Genomic DNA, 15,721 nt, shown 5'->3' with positions numbered 1-15,721 from the left:
ATTTTAATAGTATTTTTGGCAAAATTTCACAGGAATTCAATTATTCAATTTTTATAAATTTCTTCGTTGTAATTCAATTATTTTCATAAGTGATAAAATTTTCACAAGAATTCAATTATTTAAAATACAAAATTTTATAAAATTTTTCGAAAAAAAAGAATTATTTAAAAAGATTACTATAAAATTCGCCGCAAGAATTCAATTATTTAAAAAAAATTTAACAAAGTTCTTTTCAAGAATTAAATTATTTTTATAAATAATATAATTCTTTATCGACATTCAATTATTTTTATAAACTTGAATAAAATTCTAAGCAAGAATTCAATTATTTACGTAAATAATAAAATTCTTCACAGAAATTCAATTATTTTTATAAACTTGAATAAAATTCGTTGGAAGAATTCAATTATTTTAAAAAATTTTAATAAACCTTTCACAATTAAATTATTTTTTTTAATAGTAAAATCTTTGTAAAAATTCAGTAATTTTCAGAAAAATTTCACGAAATAATTCAATTTTTTTCTTAATTTGTAATAAAATTTTTCGAAAGAATTCAATTGTTTTCTATAGTTTTTAAAAATTCTTCGAAACAATTCTATTTTTTTTTTAAATTTTTAATAAAATTTGTCGAAAGAATTCAATCATTTTCTACAATATTTTTAAAAATCCTTCGAAACAATTCTATTCTTTTTAAATTTTTAATAAAATTTTTCGAAAAAATTCTATTATTTTCTATATTTTAATAAAATTCCTACAATAAATGAAACTTGAAAAAAAATTGTTCATAAAATTCTTGTCAAGAATTCAATTATTTTCATAAATAATAAAATTCTTCAGAGAAATTCAATTATTCTCAAGAGTTTTTGATAAAATTCTTGTCAAGAATTCAATTATTTTCATAAATACTAAAATTCTTTTCAAGAATTCAATTATATTCATAAATAATGAAATTCTTCAGAAAAATTCAATTATTCTCTAATTTTTTGATAAAATTCTTGTCAAGTATTCAATTATTTTTATAAATAATTAAATTCTTCAGACAAATTCAATTATTCTCAAATTTTTTGATAAAATTCTTGTCATAAATTCAATTATTTTCATAAATAATAAAATTCTTTTCAAAAATTAAATTATTTTCATAAATAATGAAATTCTTCGGAAAAATTCAATTATTCTCAAATTTTTTGATAAAATTCTTGTCAAGAATTCAACTATTTTCATAAATAATAAAATTCTTTAGAGAAATTCAATTATTCTCAAATTTTTTGATAAAATTCTTTGGAATAATTCAAAGACTCGGAAACTCATAATTCCTATGGAAAAATAATAATAATTAAATATTTATTTAAAAAAGAATTTATTGGTGTTTTTGCATAATTTTACAATTAAGGAAATTCGTAAATTAAATAGAACATTTTTTTGACTATCTAATAATTTTTAGAGTGACTCAGAATATTCTTTAGGGCCAGGGAAAAAGTCAAAATCAGTCAGGAAAAAATCTGAAAATCAGGGAAAAGTCAGGGAAAATCAAAATTAAATTTTTGTTTCAAAAAACAAAAATTAATTTCTGTTTTATTACGACAACCCTGTAATAATAAATATATAGTTTATTACCGAAGGAATGCGATGATTTTTTAGATAAAAAATGGAAAATATTTTTTTCTTTTTTTTTATAATATCATTATTATCAATAATAAATTTTTGTTAGTAGTAAATTTAATTTTTTCTTCGTTTTTCTTCACTTGCACATTTTGTTGTTTACAATAATAAATATCCTGCTTTTTGCGATTGAATGCATTATACGATTCCTTGATATAACGGAACTGCTGTGTAGTGGATGCACTTTGCGAAAAGTGCTTGTGCGAAAGTGCGTAGGGGAGTTTATCTAGCGGTTTGGTCTAATCGCCTAACGGGAAATGTGACACGAATAACTTTAGGGAGAATCTAGGTCGTCAAGTATCGTGCTGCAACGTTAAGGTCGTAAATACACACGAACCTGCCCTTTAACTTATTTACTCGCCAGTTTTCTATATAACAATTCAGAGGACGTTAGCACAAGTCCATTATTCAGATTAATATAGCCACACACTGCTGGGGTTAATGGCACTCGTCCTCTTCTTCTTCTTGAATAGCGCAAAATATTTCCTTATTGCATCTCCAAATCGTCAATTTCGCAATTTATTTTTCACAAACTTTGTTATTCAATTACGAAAATTTAATTTCATTTATTTTCATATAGGACGGAAAATAATTTTTGCTTTCTTTCTTTCTTTTTTTCTTCATTCTTTTTTTTATTTTTTTTCTTTCTTTATTTATTTCCTTCTTTTTTCTCTTTTTCTTTTTTTTTCTATTTTTCCTTTCTTCTCTATTTTATTTTAAAAGTATTTTATTTCAATATTTTTTATTTTTGTTCTCCTTTTTTTATTTTACTACCGAATTATTATTCAGTGGAATATTATTATTGTTCGTAGTAGAATATTTAAAAGAAGTTAAAAATAAACTTGGAATTTACAAATGATTCTATTTTTGGTTTTACGGAATTTGAAAGAGTTGATTAAATCCGATGTTCTCATTTAAATCTCGTATTTTGAACTCGACACGAAAAAATTGGATATTTGAAAACAAGGAAAAGAAATTATTGTGAAATTTCGACAGTTTCGTGACTGGCGTAGTAAAATCGCCCGTCTTCATAACTAGATTCTTTAGAATTGTTTTTTTTTCGCAGTGACATAATTCTTTTTTTTACGAAAAATCTCGAATTTCATTCTAAAAATTTCAAAATCCGTATTTAAAATTTTTATTTTCTTTCTTATTTGCATAGGTAAAATATTTATTTACTTTTTTCTTCCTTGTACTTTTATTACATTTTTTCAACGAGTCGACATTTTACTCTTTTTTTGTTTTTTCGTATTAAATATTTTAATCTCATTAAATACTTTATTCGCAAATAAATATTTTATTCGTATTAAATATTTTATTCCTATTAAATTGTTTATTCTTAAATCGTTTATTTGGATTAAATCTATTTTGTAGTTAAATTTAATTTTTCATTCGATTATTTAACTTTTATTCGTTTACTCAATTTTTATTCGTGTATTTAATTTTTTATTCATATACTAAATTTTTTACTCCAATTAAAAAATTATTTATTCGACAATTACTGCAAATTTACTTGAAAATTAGCTTTTAAATTTACTTCAGTTTGTTAAGAATTAACTCGTTAATTTAATATTAATTAAATATTTTTAAAAATATTTTTAAGTACATAATATTTTTTTTCTCCTGTAGATTGTATAATGGTGATGGTATTTTTGTGGATATTATAAACTTTCTCTAAATTATTAATTTCTAATATCTGTTTTTTTCTCTATTACAGGAATCGAAAACGTAGAACTAGTTCCGGCAATGAATCTAATGATTGCGTTCCACATCATAATTGCAAAGACGCTGGAAATTGTCGCATCGATGCCAATGGTATTTGCATGAACGATACTGACGCAGCGAAATTGCTCATTTCATTTTCATTGGGCTCTGCATCGCCCTGTGCACATGGCCAAAAGCAACTACCGATCGGTGATCAAAATTACGGTAATACAACTTTTTTTCCCCTTGTTTTCTTCTTTTCTTAAATAGCAGAAATTATTAATAAAAATTAATTTTCCAAAATTATTTTTTGAACAAAAATAATTAATTTTCAGAAATAATTTCCCAAAACCAAATAATTAATCTCCAGAAAGTAATTTCCAAAAAATAATGAATTCCCAAGAAATAATTAATTTTCGGGAATTAATTCCCAAAGAAAAATTGATTTTCAAAAATTAATTTTCGAAAAATAATGAAATAATTAATTTTCAGAAATTTATTTCCAAAAAATAATTAATTTTCAGAAATTAATTACCAAAAAATAATTAATCTTTGGAAATTAATTCCCAAATATAATCCTTCCTCTATGAGGAAGAAAAAAATAATTAAACTTGAGAAATTAATTCCCAAGAAATAATTAATTTTCAGGAATTAATTTCCAAAGAATAATTAATTTTCAGGAATTACTTCCCAAAAATAGCTCATTTTTTGGAATTATTTTTCAAGAGATCAGAAATTAATTCTCAAAAAATAATTAATCTTCAGGAATTAATTCGCCAAAAATAATTAAACTTGAGAAATTAATTCCCAAGAAATAATTAATTTTCAGGAATTAATTTCCAAAGAATAATTAATTATCAGGAATTAATTCCCAAAAAATATCTCATTTTCAGGAATTAATTCCCAAGAGATCAGAAATTAATTTCTAAAAAATAAGTAATCTTTAGGAATTAATTCCCAAAAAATAATTAAACTTGAGAAATTAATTTCCAAGAAGTAATCAATTTTCTTCGATTAACTTAATAAAATTAATTAAAGAAAAAAAAATTTAAGAAAAGAATTACACATTTTTTTAAGACCAAAATTTTCATTTTTCCTTAAAATGTAATTAACAAACAATTAAATTTGCAATCAAATATGTGGGAAATTTAAGACAACAATTGATATTTAACAATTCGAGACAAAATTAGAAATTGGAACGAAAAAAAATTAGATAAAATAGATGTATTGCCTTGAGTAATTCTCGCGGAGTTTAAAAAAGAGAAAAAGAAACAAAACAAAAAAAAATCAGAGCAGATCTATTGTCATGAAATTTATTCCCTCATTTTATGATAAAAGATAAATCTCATTTCTGCGTTTCAAATGCGTTTGACTATTATAAAATGATGCAGTGATAAAATGACGTAACTATCAGCAATGAGTTTTATAAACATTGCCGTATCAATTATTACTATTATTTTATAAACGATGATTCCACATGGATGCTTAACACGATTAGCGCAAAAAGACAAAAAAAAGAACAAGAATTGAAATAAAGAGACAGAGAGAGGGAGAGAGAGAAAAAAGAAAAACAAAAGTGTCGATAATTCAAAAACATGCTTTTGTTGAGTGTTTTTTTTTCAAGATTCTTGTTTGTCGCTTTGACACGCGTTTTAATTGAAATTTATTCGAATTTCCATAAACACATCTGTGCGTGTAATCTAAAACGTGACGTTGATAATTTTTCACTTGACATTTTTTCGTTCTTGTTCTGCTTCATTTGAATCGTTCTTGCTCGCCATGAACGAGATTTTTCTCTCTCTGTCTCTCCTCGGAGGAGCCTTGTACAATAGATTTTAATATCAATTTGTCCCGCAATCTCGTTCACGGTAAACAAGAACAATTCTATTACAAGAAATCGAAAAACACTCAAGGTTTGGATATTATTCTGATATGTTAATTACCGCCACAATAGTTTCCTTTTTTCCCTTTTAGAATCGAAATCATTTTCTAAATATAATTTTAAATTAATAATTTATTATAAATTAACTAACAATAACTAAAATTAAAAATTATTTCAATATTGAATTAATTATTAATTAATTTCGAAAATGTTTTCGTTTTTGAATCGGAAAAAAGAAACTATTGTCGCGGTATTAATTAGTTAGTAATTATTAATTAATTATTAGTTAATAATTGCTAATTTATAATTAATTAGTTATTAGTTATTGTTAATTCGTTATTAATAATTAATTATTAATTAACTATTTATTAATAATTAACTATTAATTAACAATTTATTTATAATTAATTATTTATTAGAAATTAATAATTAATACTCTATTAATTAAAACTCATTGTTGATTATGTTAATGAATTGCCGACTGTTAATTATTTACTAGGAATTAATAATTAATTTTCAACTCTCTGTGATTTTTTAAGAGATATAGACGCGTGGATTTCTCATATAATACTCGCTGCGGGTTTTGTGCGCGCGCGATTATCGTTGACGCTTTTTGTTTGGAATAAACACGCAACAAGTCAATAAAATTATCGTCTCTCAACTTTTTGTTCTCAATTTTCTAGCTTGAGAAAATTCTACTACAGATATCGAGAGATTTATCAAAAGACACTTGGAATCAACGAGAGAGTTCCTTTGTCTCTCGTTTACACACACGGTGCTGAGCTTTGGTCCAAAGTTCTTATTACGGATGGCAATGCTGATTCACGCAAAATACACCGGGAGCAAAAATGTCCATCAAATGTGACGACGTTTCCTCTCATCACTCGGAGAAAATAAAAAAAAAATCAATTTTATTTATTTTCGAAAAAGATGACAAAAAAAATCTATCAACGACAATGATTTGAAATCAAAATCCTTTTTGTATTAAAAAAATTAATTTTTTATTTATTCTTTTTTTTGTCAAAAAAAAAAATACTGTTTTATCTATTAAATTCATTAAATTAATTTTTTATTTCTTTTTTCCTATCAAAAAGATGAAAAATCATTTTTATTTGTTCTTTTTGTAACGAAATTATCAAGAATCGTTTGTTTATTTATTCTTTTTGTATCAAAGAAGATAAAAATTCATTCTTTTATTTATTCTCTCTGTATAAAAAAATGTCGATTTGATTCAAAAATGAATTTTCATCTTTTTGATACAAAAAGAATAAATAAAAAATGAATTTTTATTTTTTTGACACAAAAAGCATTAAAAAAAAGGAATTTTGATTCTTTCCAAAAATTATCGATTTAATTCAAAGAGAATAAATAAAAAATGAATTTTTATCTTCTTGAAACAAAAAGAATAAATAATAAAAGGAATTTCGATTCTTTCCAAACAATTAATTTTTATTATTATTCTTTTTCTATAAAAAAATTTTTTTCCATCCTTGGGAATTTTTTATCTGAAAATTACATTTATAAAATTAAAATAAAATGCCAATATGAAAATAGATGGAAAATTGTGTAATTTGGTATTATTCAATGTCTCGCCGAGAATAATTGGACAAATTGTGAAGCAAAAGAAGAAGAAGAAAAAAAATTGAAAGTCAACCATTTAGACACCCGAGAGATTCAAGGAAAGTAATTTCCTTATGTATATATATATCTATAGTTTTGAAAGTTACATTGAACCATAATTCGAGTTTAACTGACACGATAGCAGTTTGAATCGGAGGGGAGGCAATAAATCAAGCGTTGATAACAGAAATAAAACACCAGAAGGAGTTTTCGTGATTGGTTTCACGAAACTGAACCGCTTTCACGTCTTCGGGGCAAAATGCTGCATCAAAACAATATTACCGGAGCACGAAGTGCCTCAATCGAGATTTGTTTATGCGATCAGCATGTGTATATGTATAAATATATCTATATACAAGTCGAATAAATTGTGCAATCTGCTCTCAATATTCTCCAGCGAGGAAATAATCAACGAAATTATCATCTCGCGCCCGCGCGACTCACGTTTTGTAATAAAAAAGAAAAATTATTCTTCAAAAATCGAGCGACAATATTCTCTTTTTACTAAATATTATGAAAATTTCCGGTGAGATTGGAATTTATTCTAGAGAGAAAATTGAGTAACAAAAAATAGTTTTTTTTTTAATTTTTGGCTAAACTTTATCTGATTTTTTTCGTTTTGATTTCTTATGGCTTGTAGCGATTGAATAATTAAAGAAACATTATATACAGTTTATCTGGTTTTTTTTTGGCAATTATTGAAAAAAATTATTATGAACTAGAGAAACTAAATAATTAAAAAAATATTCTCTACGCTTTTATCTGATTTTTTTGGCAATTACTGGAATTTGTCATTTTTCAAATTCAATGATCAATAATTATTTCTGCTATTTAAATTCCCATTATTATCGAAACTGATAAAATTGAAAATGATTAAAAACAAACCAAAATGTAAACAGTATTTTACCTTTTTATCTGATTCCCAATTTCTTGTCATTTATGGAATTTCCAAATTCAATTTCCAATTTCTTTCCTTGCGATTTAATTTCCATTTTTTCCAAATTCAATTTCCAATTTTTCTTTCCTTGCAATTAAAATTCCATTTTTTTCTTTCTTAAATTAAATTTTTAATTTTCATTAATATTTTTTCCCCTCTTTTTGGGATGAAAATTATTGCAGGTTCATGGCGTGGACGTGAGGATGGCGTCGTTGTCTCACCAGGAGTCGGTGGAACGTCCAACAGCAGCAGCAGCAGCGGTGCTTCCTGGAGAAGCGGGACTCCCAGTCCACCTTTGAGTGATGAGGGTACTTCCGCTAATAACGCCACCACCTGGTCCAATCAAGTTCATGCCTCACACAGTCCTAAGCCAGGATCAACACCCGACGACGGTCTCCTCACTGACTTTTTCATGTTGAATGACCTCCATCCCCGCAAGAAGAAGGTAAATCCAAATTAATCTGCAAAAAAAAAGAAAAGAAAAAAATTATTCCATTAAAATGATTCATCGAATTTCAAAACTCTGAAATTTTTCGAGTTCTAATTATAATTAGTCTGTAAATGGTCCGTAATTTTTTATTTATTTATTTTTTGACCGTAAAGTCAGTATTTTTAAATAATTTCACTGATTCGAGTCTTGTAAGTAGATAATTTATTAAATTGAAAACAATACGTAATAGCAAATTTTTCTCTGTAAGAAAATAATTTTTCTTAATTTCATTCCAATTTTGTATTAATTTGTAAAACAAAATAATGTGATAGAAAAATGCTTCAGCTGTATAGAGAGAATGTGAAAATTGAGTTTTTTTGGGGAGGGAAAGACGCGCGTCGTGTGTGCGGCATAAATAGTATTCAAAATTTATTTCCGCGTCCAAAAGAAGCTGCCGTTGCTTAGCACTTAATTAACATCAGTGCGAATGATAAAAGCAACGAGTTATGCAATTACACTGACACGCTAAGTCTGCAGCAACCTTGAAATGAGCACGTGTTAACTTTGGTATTTTGTAATCCCATTTAGAGTCACTTTCCACACACAAGGGGATATACACACGGAGAGTACACACCCAATTAAAATGCCCGATTAAATTCTTTTTGCGAAGAAATATTCAATTTTTTTCCTCCTCTCTCTCTCTCTCTGTCTTATAAATATATTTTTTACAACTTTGTATACAGTCGTAAATTACAAAATTAAATTCTTTTTTTATTATTTCATTGCTTTATTGAAATCAATTAAAATTTCTCGCAACATTTATTTTCTCTGCTGGATTTGAAATTTACGCTTTCAATTAGAAATCTAAACTTATGTTGATTGCTGTTTAAATGTCAAGAACATGAGATTTTCTTGGGGAAGAGAGGTATTTTTCCAAATGAATTGAAATTGGAAGAATTTCTTTCTATTTCTCATTTCTTGGAGTATTTGAAGTATTTCCGAGTTTTTATTTGTTTGTACGAATAAATTCTTTTGATTTCAAAATTAATTGATTAAGAATTAGTTAATTAAAAATTAATTAATTCGAGTTTATTTTTCTTTTTGTCGATTTTCAACTTCTTAAGATTCTGTAAATTTAATTTTTGTCTCCTATTCTCTTTTTTTCATTTAAACAAATTAAAATCGAAACTTATTTTCCTTATTTACGATTTTTTTGGTAATATTTCCAATTTCCGAATTTTAATAATTTGTTTAGAAAAATACTCTCCAGCTTTTATTAATTCGCATTTATTTCTCTTTTGTAGATTTTTCGTCCTCTTGAGATTATGTGGATATTAATTTTTTTTTGTCTCCCATTCTCCATTTTGATGAATGGTTCTCGACGCTCATGGTTGTTGAATTTTTTAAAAAGTTCTGACCCGCTATCAAGATTGTCAGTAAAAACAGTAATTGCAGCAGAAGCAGCAGCAGCAGCTACGGGGGTAAAAAAAAAAAGTTGAACAAGTTTTTAAGCTTGGCAGTGTTTCATAGTTGAAGCTAGACCCGGTTTTACGGCTGTTTGGTGGAAAAAAAAGAAGAAGACGACGATGATGATGAAGAAGAAGAAGAAAAAGAAGAAGGAAAAAAAAGAATATGTTTATATGGTAGCACAGGTGCCAGTGGGCGTTACACTTACACGCACGGAGAAACGGTAAATCAAGCTTCTCTCTCAACGATTCTTATCGATGACTTAGAGAGACTGGTTTTCTCTTTTCTCTCTGCAGTGTGTTGTCAATTCTTTTCAAGAGTGACAGCGCTTTCGTTCGTTTCGTAACGGTCGTCAATCGGACGAGTCGAAAAACGAAAATTGAATTCACAAATACACACACGTGGAATTCTCGATTTTTTTTCGATAAGAAAAGAGGGAATTAAGAGGACTTCTCTCTTGGGAAGAAATAGTTGTTAATTACTTCTCAAAAAACCTGTTGATTCGCCTCTTTCTCCTTTCTCTCTTTTTTTTCTCTTTCTTCTTTTCTCTCTTTTTCTTTTTTTTCTCTTTCTTTTTTTCTCTTTTTCTTTTTTTTCTCTTTCTTTTTTTTCTCTTATCAAGAGAGAGAGAGAGACTGGAGACGAGTGATTGAAAGAGAGAATTACTCCTAATGAGCAAAACGAAGATCATTATCATCTGAGGCAAATTGTGCACCTCTTTCTCGATGTAGTAACTTCTTCAAAAGAAGAAGATGAAGAAGAAGAAAAAAAAGCCGGAATTCACCTCTCTTCGGCATATATTTATATATATTTTAACGGCCCTGACCGGACAGCTTTTCCAAAGTCCTCTTGGTAAGTCAAGAGCCAAGTGCCGCGTCCTCGGAAAGTATTATACACGCGCTGACGTAATATATCAGAGACACTAGCCAAGAATTTTCATGTAGAAACACACGCCGAGGGTACAATTTTATTTATTTCGAAATTCGACTCATGACTTTTCTCACTTATTTTTATTGCATCGAGAAAAATAAATACCAATTCTTCCTTCCAGGTAAATTAGCCATTTTTCCTAATTTACGACAAATTTTCTAGCAGGAAAATTCAGTTAACGAAAAATTCTAATTAATTTAAGAAAAATTCAATAGCAGGAAAAATTATTGTTCGAAAAATTCAATAGCAGGACGATTGTACGAAAAATTGAATATCAGGAAAAATTAGTTTCCGAAAAGTTTGAGAGTAGGAAAAATTATTGTACGAAAAATTCAAAAGTGGGGAAAATTATTTTACGAAAAATTTGTCAACAGGAAAAATTATGGTTTGAAAAATTAAATAGTAGGAAAAATTAGTTTCCGAAAAATTTGTCAGCAGGAAAAATTATTGTCTGGAAAATTAAATAGTAGAAAAAAATTTTTAGAAAGAAAAATTTCGTAAAAAAATTTGATAGTAGGAAAAATTATTGTACGAAAAATTCAATAGTGGAAAAAGTAATTTTCACGAAAAATCTGATTGAAAAGTAGAGAAAAATAAAAGAAAGTAGAAAGTAAAAAAAAGAAAAGAGAATATTCCGTTTTGTTATCATTCCTTTTTTTCCGATTAAAAAGAAATAGAAATGCTCGAGGGGGGAAAATAGAGAAAAAAAATACGTCGAACCTAACGAGGGAGTTAATTAAAAAATTTTTTTTTTGTTTTTTCTTTTTGTGAATAATTTAATTACGGTCTTCGCTGCCTGTTGGTTATTTAATAAATACGCTTGACGAGTTGTGGGGGTTTCGGTGGAGAAAGGACCGGCTCATTACACTTTTGCCATAGTGGATGGAGAGTTTTATGACTTGGTGACACGAGAGAGGTTTAATAATACTATATAATATTGCACTCGAGGTCCTCGTTTCTCTTTTTTCTTCTCAAAAACTTCTAGCCAGGAAGTCATTGTTTCGATTTGGATCACTAACCACAAGTTCTCTTTTTAATGACCAAAAGGCGCACAGACCTAATCCCTCCATTATGAGGATTTTTATTATTTATTTTCTTTTTTTTCTCCTCGTTCTTTATATATTTATATATACGTAAAAGAAATGAAAGAGAAATAGCTGGAAATTAAATAATTGGTTGTAATTATATAAGATGCTTCTAGAGCAGTGATTGCAATTATTTTCCTCGGAATTATAATTATTTGAGGGAAAAATCAAATTACGTTATGGAGAATGTTTAAGGAAGTGTTGCTTAACGTATTATTAATGTTTAATTGAGTTGAATTCGATGAGGCATTTTTATGGAAATTTGAAATGGTTTTTTTTCTTATTTTGATACATTTTTTTCAGAGTTTCTTGAAAGACAATTTTTCTTTCTTGAAAGAGTTTTTTTTTCTTGACAAAAAATATTTTCTTTCCTAAGAGACAATTTTTGGTGATAGAAAAAATAGAAATTTTTTTCTCTCGATTTCAAAATAGTTTTCTTAAGAAACAAAAAAATTTCTCCACAATTACACTGTAAGAACAAAATATTTCCTATATTCGTTTTATAATTACAGACATACACATAGTTCTTAATGGATTTTTTCACATCGAGAAAAGATTTTTTTTTTTCTTTAAATATAAATAAGTGAAAATTTCATTTTTGATCGTTAAATAGTAGTGTTTGTCGTGAACAGCATTTTACAACTTATTATAGTAATTATCCTCTAACAATTATTGCAACAGTTCAAGTAATTGCATTTTAAGTTGCTCTTTATCAAGTTGCCTTGTAAAATTGCTGCATCAATTAACCTTAATGTACAGCCGAGAAAGACTTAATTATATCGGCGAAATTCTCTGTTTTAAAGTTCATGGTTATTTTTTTCTTTTTTCTAAATACCATAATCTTTATCCTTTATCTAAATATTATAAATATTATTACAATCAATTTTTCATCATTTTTTTTTTTATTTCGGTAAATTATTCTTGCGAGAGGAGAAAAAAATATTTTTATCTTCCTGGAATTTACTGTTATAATTGAAATAAATTCTAATTAAGTAAATAAATAAATCAATAAATAAAAAAGTAAAAACTGAAAGAAGTAAATAAATTATTTATTAATTTCTTTATCTATTTCTTTATCAATTTCTTTATCAATTAATTCCTTTATTAATTTATTTATTTATTAGTCATTAAAATGATGTGATTTTTTCCGTCCAGAGAATTAATTTTTGCTCTCTTTTTTTTCAACAGCGAACACAAGAACATAATGATCAGATCCATCCAGCAATGGCTTGGCATTTGCAGGTCCGATCAAAATCCAATCTTGTTGAGCAAAATCCAAATTCAGAAATCAACGTCAGCGATGAGGTAAGTAGAATATTTGTCTCTCTTTTCTTCTTTTTGTTTTTTTTATTATGATATTATTATTATTGAACCATTTCTGAAAAAAGCAGGAAAACAAGTCGTCGCTAATGTTATTTGCGACGAAATAATAAGCAAAGAATTAAAGACTGTATTTCCAGTTGACAACTGTCCGTGAAAAAAAAAGTTTTGTGTGCTGTAGGTTATAAGTTACCGCTGCTCTCAAGGTTTTGTCATTCTGTTGACCATGTGAATAGACATAATATCTTGTTTCGCTATAAATTGTAACCGAACAATATTAAATTCAGGTAACAGCTTTTTTTCTCTCATCAAACAAAAAAGAAGACAAATCGTAAAGTTTTTTTCTTACTTTTCGATAAAATATTATTTAAATATTACTGTTTTGGAGTAAATAATTTGTTTTAAGGCGAAAAATGATTTTTTTTTATAAAAAGAATTTTAAAGACGAAAATTCACATTCGGATGAGAAAAAAAGAATTACTTGAGTTAAAAACTGATTTTTTTTCTCAAAAAAAATCATTTTTTAAATCAAATAATTCTTTTTTCTTAGCCGAAAGTGAATTTTCGATTTGAAAAATTCTTTTTCAAGTCGAAAATTCACTTTCAGCTAATAAAAAAAATTGTTTGAGTAGAAAAATCCTTTTTTTTGCTAAAAAAGAATTTTTCAAGTCGAAAATTCACTTTCGGCTAAGAAAAAAAAATTGTTTTAGTCGAAAAATAATTTTTTTTTTGCCTAAAAAAGAATTTAAGTCGAAAAAGTGATATTTAAATAATTTGTTAAATTTCGTTCGTTTATTTTTTGAACAAAAATTGTCAAATAATTAACTAAATGACCATTTTCTAATTTTCTCTGTAATTTTCAGGTTTTGTTTGTTTGGCGAATTTTCACTCCAATTTCTAAGAGAATTGATTCAAATTCGGGCATTTAGATTCATTGTCGAGTTTTTGAATATCGACGAATTCTGGTAATTGCGTCCATGTGAGTACCAAAAGAGTTCCAGTAATTTTTTTTTGAATGCAGTGGGAGGTAAACACGTTGGAAAAAAGGAGAAGGAGGAGGCGAATGCGAACGATCCAGGAAGTGCTGGCAGAGTTGCCTCGTGGAGCGGCCACAACGAATTACCGCTTCCTTCACTCCCCTTTTCCATACTTTTCCCTCCTTCGCAGTTCCATATGCGCAATTGCATCAAAAATCTCCTCTCCTTCGTTTTATAGTGTGACACCATCACGCAGGCGTCGAGATCGTAAACTCACACTCGAGCGCACGTGTTGTGCCGTACTCTATATACGGGACATAAAATGATGGCAAAGAGTTAAGGTCGAAGAAGATGGAAAAGCTCGTAAAGAATAACCTTGTATCATAAGCGAAATTCACGTGAAATTACTCCTCGAAGGGGGAAACAAAAAAAGAAGACAAAGGGGAAACGAAAACGTTTTATTTTCGTTTTTTTTTGTTTCACTTTCGTTAAAAAGGAAACGAAAAGAAAACGAGAAGGGAACCAATAAAGATAACAAAAAGAAAACGAGGAGAAAAAAGAAAACGAGAAGGAAAAGAAAAAAAGAAATAGTTGTACAATGAGAGAAATTGATTTTCCTAGGACCCAGTTTGAAGGTGTACTCAAAAGACTCGAGGGATCACGGAAATAAACTCGCCCGTGCCTAAATTATATTTAGCCCTTGTGCTCCACTTACACGAATTCGAACCGGTGCAGAGATTCTCTCTTTCTTTTTATTTATACATATATATATAGTCGTCTCGTTTCAAGGGAGATAAAGATAGATAATTTTTATCGCTCAAAATTGCAATTGAAATTTATTATACCCTCGGGAATTTTCAATTTGCCCCATGGGTGGGAGGCAAGAAGAAACAGTTCGTTTCTTGCCTTTCGAGATATTCTTCACTGGACTTACACAACTTTTGATATTTCTAGAGAGGAGGGAAAAATCATTTCTTCTTCTTCTTCTTCTTTTGAATTTTCTTTTCGATTTTATTCGAAATATAATTTCTTTTTCTGATGTTTTTTCTTTTCAACTTTGGACGATTTTCGTTTCAATTTTTTTTTTGAAATATAATTCCTTCTTCTAATTTTTCTTTTCGAATTCGGACAATTTTCTTCTCGAATTTCTTATTTAAAAAATATTCTTTTTCAAGAAAGAGGATTTTCTTTTCGGTTTTAAAAAAAATCATTCTTTTTTTCATTTTGGACGATTTTATTCTCGCTTTTCTTATTTAAAAAATTTTTTCATCCTTTCAATTAGGACGATTTTTTTTCGATTCAATCGGCATTTCCTCCCATTGATAAATAATTAAAAATTCAAATAAAAAAATTTGCCAAAATTTGTCTAAAAAATTGTCAAAAATTATTATTTGCAATTTGTCTTCTTGGGGGGAAATCTTCAAAAATTGCGTATATAATAAATAAAAATCGATAGAAAAAAAGTATTGAAAAATGAAAAAATGGAGAAAAGGGAAAAATTTAGAAAATATTCAGTAAAAATGAAAAAAAAGAGGAAACGGAAAAATTTAGAAAAGTTTTTTGAAACCATCCATCAGAATTGAGAACCGGAAAACGAGTTTTCCATTTTTTTTCTTGCCGTTTCTGAAGATGTAATATAATTTTTTTTGCACAGTGTCCTTTCGTAACGATTGTTATTGCTCGTGTCGAACACACCGGGTCCAAGTATTA

General features: G+C 27.4%; 1 protein-coding gene across 5 annotated transcripts in view; it reads left to right on the top strand.

Annotated features, from left to right (window-relative positions):
* Nucleotides 1–15,721, top strand: part of LOC122506926 (zinc finger protein 704) — a 138,684-nt gene that overhangs the window by 79,902 nt on the left and 43,061 nt on the right. For all 5 annotated transcript variants that reach the window (XM_043619358.1, XM_043619356.1, XM_043619357.1 and 2 more), the window contains 3 exons: nt 3,377–3,588; nt 7,985–8,247; nt 12,903–13,019. In XM_043619358.1, the coding sequence (XP_043475293.1) occupies nt 3,377–3,588; nt 7,985–8,247; nt 12,903–13,019 (592 nt within the window). The remainder of the gene's footprint in view (nt 1–3,376; nt 3,589–7,984; nt 8,248–12,902; nt 13,020–15,721) is intronic.

Source organism: Leptopilina heterotoma, unplaced genomic scaffold, assembly GCF_015476425.1.
Source record: "Leptopilina heterotoma isolate Lh14 unplaced genomic scaffold, ASM1547642v1 Lhet_44, whole genome shotgun sequence".
In the NCBI taxonomy this organism is placed as follows: Eukaryota; Metazoa; Arthropoda; class Insecta; order Hymenoptera; family Figitidae; genus Leptopilina; species Leptopilina heterotoma.
This window is presented reverse-complemented; position numbering and strand designations above follow the sequence as displayed.